The sequence below is a fragment of the Poromitra crassiceps genome, assembly GCF_964638095.1.
Source record: "Poromitra crassiceps genome assembly, chromosome: 14".
Classification (NCBI taxonomy): domain Eukaryota; kingdom Metazoa; phylum Chordata; class Actinopteri; order Beryciformes; family Melamphaidae; genus Poromitra; species Poromitra crassiceps.
The window spans coordinates 43,420,010-43,426,009 of NC_139633.1; the positions used below are offsets into that span (position 1 = coordinate 43,420,010).

The 6,000-nt window shown below is 44.6% G+C and overlaps 1 protein-coding gene across 1 annotated transcript in view; it reads left to right on the plus strand.

Annotated features, from left to right (window-relative positions):
• ppp2r5d (protein phosphatase 2, regulatory subunit B', delta) overlaps nt 1-6,000 on the plus strand; it is a 43,383-nt gene that overhangs the window by 24,898 nt on the left and 12,485 nt on the right. Inside the window, exon 9 of the mRNA XM_083650408.1 lies at nt 4,672-4,799. Coding sequence (XP_083506534.1) covers nt 4,672-4,799 — 128 coding nt within the window. The remainder of the gene's footprint in view (nt 1-4,671; nt 4,800-6,000) is intronic.

Consider the following 6,000-nt stretch of genomic DNA (forward strand, 5'->3'; position numbering starts at 1 on the left):
CCCTTTTTATGCCTATGCTGGCGATAGCCAGACCGGAGGCATTATGGTTTCGGGTTGTCCGTCCGTATGATGTTCGATAATGCGATATCTTAGGAACTCCTTCACGGAATTTCATCAAATTTGCCTCAAACGTCGACTTGGATTCAAGGATGAACTGATTAGATTTGGGTGGTCAAAGGTCAAGGTCACTGTGACCTCTCAAACGCCATTTTCAAGCTCGTTAATGTGATGGCTCAGGAATGTCTTGATGGAATTTCTTCGAATTTGCCTCAAATGTCCACTTGGACTCAAGGATGAACTGATTAGATTTTGGTGGTTAACTCATTGAGTGCCAGCCACTTTTGGAAAACGGATGCTCCCAGTGCCAGCCCTTTCAGAGCGTTTTCAGTGATTTCTCAAGACCCACAGAATATTGTGTGATATTACTATGTAAACACCGAACACGCCCAAAGAACGATGAGACTATCTTGTATCATCAGCAAAAAAAAGTTTATTGATATCATTTTCCGTTCTTTAGTTATCAGCAGTAGAATATAGGTTGGTTTCAGCAAAAACAGACGTTTCAAACTAGAAGCTGAGATAATGAGCCTTTTGTGAAATTAAGCATTTCAAGCACATCACTGACTCTGAAGCTAATATTTTCTGATGTAGTGACACCTCAAAAATAATTTCCTTCAATAAAACAAAGGAATTTTGATGGCAAAATAATATTTTTTAGCTGCAACCAGCAGCGCTGGCCCCTGCGTGCGCAGACCCTACACCTTCTTGCTGGTCTTGATTTACTGCTGGTGGGCATCAGATATTCTAGCTTGTGTTTGCCAATCTGTCCATCGAGCCTGCTGTCTGGGTCGGTGTTGTATGGTGCCCTGCGTGCCCCACCCCCCTCAACTGCAAACCCCTCCTCCGTGGGAGTGTCTCTGGTGGCTCTCTGCTCTGAATTTTCTGCTGCACGTTTCAAAGTGGCTGCACCCAGCCTATTTTCACAGCGCTCGGCCGTTTTTGTCGCCGGCTCCCAGCGCTTCCAGCTGAGAATAATTTATCTTTTCAGAAAGACGCTGGTGTCGGGTGCTCCTTTTCTGGCAACTAATCATGTGGAGGGGCTATCACAACAGACAGAAAGGCTCAATTGTGGGAGAAGATTGGCTGCTGTTCACAGGCACAGCTAACGTTACAGCATGCATCGGTTTTCGTGTGCCCACGGCTTCTTCTCTGTTTTTTTCCTCACCTTTCTCTAATCTGGAGAGCACTGTCGCCACCTAATAGGTCCGTAAAATAGCTTATACACCTTCAACATCCCCCATATTTTTACAGGAGATGCATCAGGCTTTGATCCACGTCCCACCGTCAAAAAACACAATTGACGACTTTAGTCGTCATTGGCACTCTACGTTACTATTTGAATTGACGACTTTAGTCGTCATTGGCACTCAATGAGTTAAAGGTCAAAGTTCAAGGTCATTGTGACCTCACTAACCCCATTTCCAAGCTCTTTAACGCAATATCACAGGAACGCCTTGACGGAATTTCTTCCAATTTGGCTCAAACGTCAACTTGGACTCAAGCATGAACTAATTCGATTTTGGTGGTCAAAGGACAAAGGGTAAGGTCACTGTGACCTCACAAATGACATTTTAAAGCTTGTTAACGCGATATCTTAAGAACGCCTTTACGGAATTTCTTCCAATTTGCCTCAAACGACTACTTGGACTCAAGGATGAACTGATTCGATTCTGGTCGTCAAAGTTGAAGGTTCTTGGCTGTGACATCACGGCCGCTCGTTTCATGTTCGTTAACGTGAAATCTCAGGAATGTCTTGACGGAATTTGATCTAATTTGCCTTTTTCGCCATTTTCAAGCTCGGTAACGCCATATCTCAGTAACACCTTGACCAAATTTCATTTGGCTCAAACGTCAAAGTCTGGACAGACATGCATGTCGACTGCTGACTTGTTGGCGGAGGCATAAATCCGCAGTGCGGTCATTCTATTTTTTTTTATTTTTTATTTTTTTTACTTTTTCAGAACATAAAGAAAACAAAACAAGAACAGGAAAAAAGAAAAGAAAAAACATATATACATACATTCGACATTACAATTCTACAAAATGGTGCTACCAGTCATAGAAAATGTGCTTACAAATCGATAAAAAAAAAAATACTGTACAAAGGATCCAAAAGAAACTCAATTACTGCTTTTAGCCTGATCGAAATAGGTCAGGAACGGGTCCCAAATAACAAAACATTTCCTTAAAGAATTTGTCCTCTGGAATCTGAGTCTCTCCATACGTATAACTGAGATCATGTCTGTCAGCCACAGCTGAAAAGAAGGTGGAGAGGAGGACTTCCATTCCTTCAAAATTAGTTTCTTGGCAACTGTCATTCCCTGTGTCAGAGATTGCTGCACGGCCATTGGGAGGAGCAAAGAGGACTCCGAGCAGCCGAAGATGGCGAGTTCCGCCTCCAGTTGGAGGGTTATCTTGTAGGCCTTAGAGTACCAATCAAATATTTTGGCCCAGAATCCTGATAGTGAAGGGCAAAACCAAAAAGCATGGGACAGTGTGCCCTCCGACACCTGACACCTATCACATAGTGGTGAGACCGAAGGATATATCTTGTGTAACCTATGCTTGGAGTAATGAAGACGGTGAGCAACTTTAAATTGGATAAGTTGATGTCTGCTATTAACTGAGCAGAGCTGGACCACAGACAGACTCCTGTCCCATATGATTTCAGACAGATCCACACCAAGTTCCTCCTGCCACGCCTCTCTGATCCTCTCAGTGGGGGCCTTAATGCAATCGTCGAACAAACACACAAACTTAGAAATAAGATGCCTAGAGTTGGGAGGGCTTAACAAAACCTAAAAAAAACATGTTCATCTGGGAGAACTTCAAAATGGCGAATCTTGGATCGGACATAATGTCTAGCTTGTATATATCTATAAAGATGCGTTTGGGGCAACTCAAATGCTCTCTTCAGAAGATCAAAGGATGCAAATTGGCCATCAATATACAGGTCACTGATGGAGACCAGCCCCTTTTCACTCCAGGCATGGCAAATTCTATCTGACCATGAGGGCAAAAAAGAATGATTAAAACAGATTGGTGTCTGAACAGAAACATCTGGTACATTCAAAACTTTCTTAACCTGATTCAGAATTCTGACAGTTTTTCACAACAAAACTCAAACCTTTCAAAGTCCCAGGCTCCTCTAGCTTAGAAAACAACATGGCTGGCAATGAGGACCTGGCGATAGAGCCAACCTCCATTTTTAGCCACAGAGGGGCCCCGGGAGTTAAATTGCCAGGAGTTCCTTGTCGCCAAAACATCAGAGCCCTAACATTGGCAGCCCAGTAATAGTGCTTAAACACTGGTAAGGCCAGCCCCCCTGCAGACTTAGGTTTTTGCAGATGAATTTTAGAAATTCTATGGTTCTTATAATTCCAAATATAGGACAGAATTATGGAGTCCAGCTCTTTGAAGAAAGCCGATGTAAGAAAAATGGGGAGGCTTTGACACAAATAAAGGAACCTGGGAAGTGAAACCATCTTAATTGAGTTTATACGACCAATCATGGACAAAGGGAGGATTTTCCAGCTTTCTATACATTGTTTAAGTTTTGAAACAAAATCCCTAAAATTCAACTTAAATATTAGCTTAGGATCTCTGGGTATGGTCAAGCCAAGATAGGTGAGGCGGCCCTTTGCTAATTTGAATGGGAGACTCTCCAGGAACCCAGGAGTAAAGAGATCAGAGAGAGGCATAAAGTCACTTTTTGTCCAATTAATTGTGTATCCAGACAGCTTACCGAAGGAAGTGATTAGTCCTAGGAGAGGGGGGATATATTTTACTGAATTATGCAGGTATATTATTACATCGTCGGCATACAAACTGATACGCGTCTCGACACCTCCGACCTCAAGGCCTGGCTTGCGTGACTACGTATTTTTAAGGCAAGGGGCTCAAGCGCGACGGCGAAGAGGGCCGGCGAGAGGGCAACCCTGCTGGACCGAACAAAATAATGGAAACCTGGTTGACTTGTCGCCATTGGTTATAACTGAGCATGCCGGACTAGCATATATACGCTTTACCCAGGACAGGGGCGGACTGGGATCATAATTCAGGCCGGGCATCAGATACCAAGCAGGCCAGGCCGATTTTGGGCCGTTTGAAGCCCAATTTGGGCCGAGTCCAATTTTACAATGAGATGCACCCACTTTAACCCTGAATAAAGTAATAAAACCACTAGTAAACCAGTAGGCGGCGCCTGGCCTGCTGTTCAGTGAGTGGCCTGACTGCGGGCACCAATTTTATTTTATTATTTTTTTTCAGGCCAGGCCAGGCCAGGCCACCGGGCATTTGCCCGACGTGCCCGATTATGCAGTCCGCGCCTGACCCAGGATATGAATGAATCGCCAAACCCGAATCTGTGCAGTGACTCAGACATATAAGGCCACTCAACCTGATCAAACGCCTTCTGTGCATCGAGTGATAAAATCGCAGCACCACTGGTCTTGCGGTCATTCTAGTTAACTATATATTTTGTTACCTGTTACCTGTGTGTGTGTGTGTGTGTGTGTGTGTGTGTGTGTGTGTGTGTGTGTGTGTGTGTGTGTGTGTGTGTGTGTGTGTGTGTATGTGCGTGCGTGCGTGCGCGCGTGTGTGTGCGTGCAGGTGGCGGAGCGAGCTCTGTACTACTGGAACAATGAATACATCATGAGTCTGATCAGCGACAACGCTGCTAAGCTCCTCCCCGTCATGTTCCCCGCCCTCTACAAGAACTCCAAGAGCCACTGGAACAAGTACCTAACACACACTGACATGCACATGCACTCTCTCTTTATCTCTCCCTCTCTCCTCTTTCCCTCTATCTCTCCCTCTCTATCCTCTTTCCCCCTATCTCTCTCTCTCACTCTCTCTCACCCCTTTCTCCCTCCCTCTCTGGCCTCTTTCTCTCTCCTATTTCTCTCTCCCCCTCTTTCACTCCCTCTCTCTCCCTCCCAATTCAATTCAAATTGCTTTATTGGCATGAATGTCAACAACAAAATTGCCAAAGCATTTCAGGACGATCAACAAAAAGATACAACTGATGTAAGAACAAAGTAAACAGTGGATACATTAAATGAGACAGAATCAGTTCTGCTCGCAGAATACCAGGTAAGATACTGACAGAGCAAGAACCGTATTGAGATAATAACTATTACTGTATAACAATATGCAACTGTACTACTATACTACTACAAATTATGACAATATTATTACATACAGTGTTAGAATGATATAGCGCAATATTATTAACAATACATACAGTGTTAGAATGATATAACACGGCAATAAACAAACACTTGATAAGTAAAACAGGTCTGAAAAGTCAAATAACGTAAGGTGAGACAGGTCATTGTGGGCTGTCTCAGTTTGTGACAGGTGGTCACGTACTGTGCATCTAGACCTGCTGTCTGTCTCTCTGTGCATCTAGACCTGCTGTCTGTCTCTCTGTGCATCTAGACCTGCTGTCTGTCTCTCTGTGCATCTAGACCTGCTGTCTGTCTCTGTGCATCTAGACCTGCTGTCTGTCTCTCTGTGCATCTAGACATGCTGTCTGTCTCTCTGTGCATCTAGACCTGCTGTCTGTCTCTCTGTGCATCTAGACCTGCTGCCTGTCTCTCTGTGCATCTAGACCTGCTGTCTGTCTCTCTGTGCATCTAGACCTGCTGTCTGTCTCTCTGTGCATCTAGACCTGCTGTCTGTCTCTCTGTGCATCTAGACCTGCTGCCTGTCTCTCTGTGCATCTAGACCTGCTGTCTGTCTCTCTGTGCATCTAGACCTGCTGTCTGTCTCTCTGTGCATCTAGACCTGCTGTCTGTCTCTCTGTGCATCTAGACCTGCTGTCTGTCTCTCTGTGCATCTAGACCTGCTGTCTGTCTCTCTGTGCATCTAGACCTGCTGTCTGTCTCTCTGTGCATCTAGACCTGCTGTCTTTCTCTCTGTGCATCTAGACCTGCT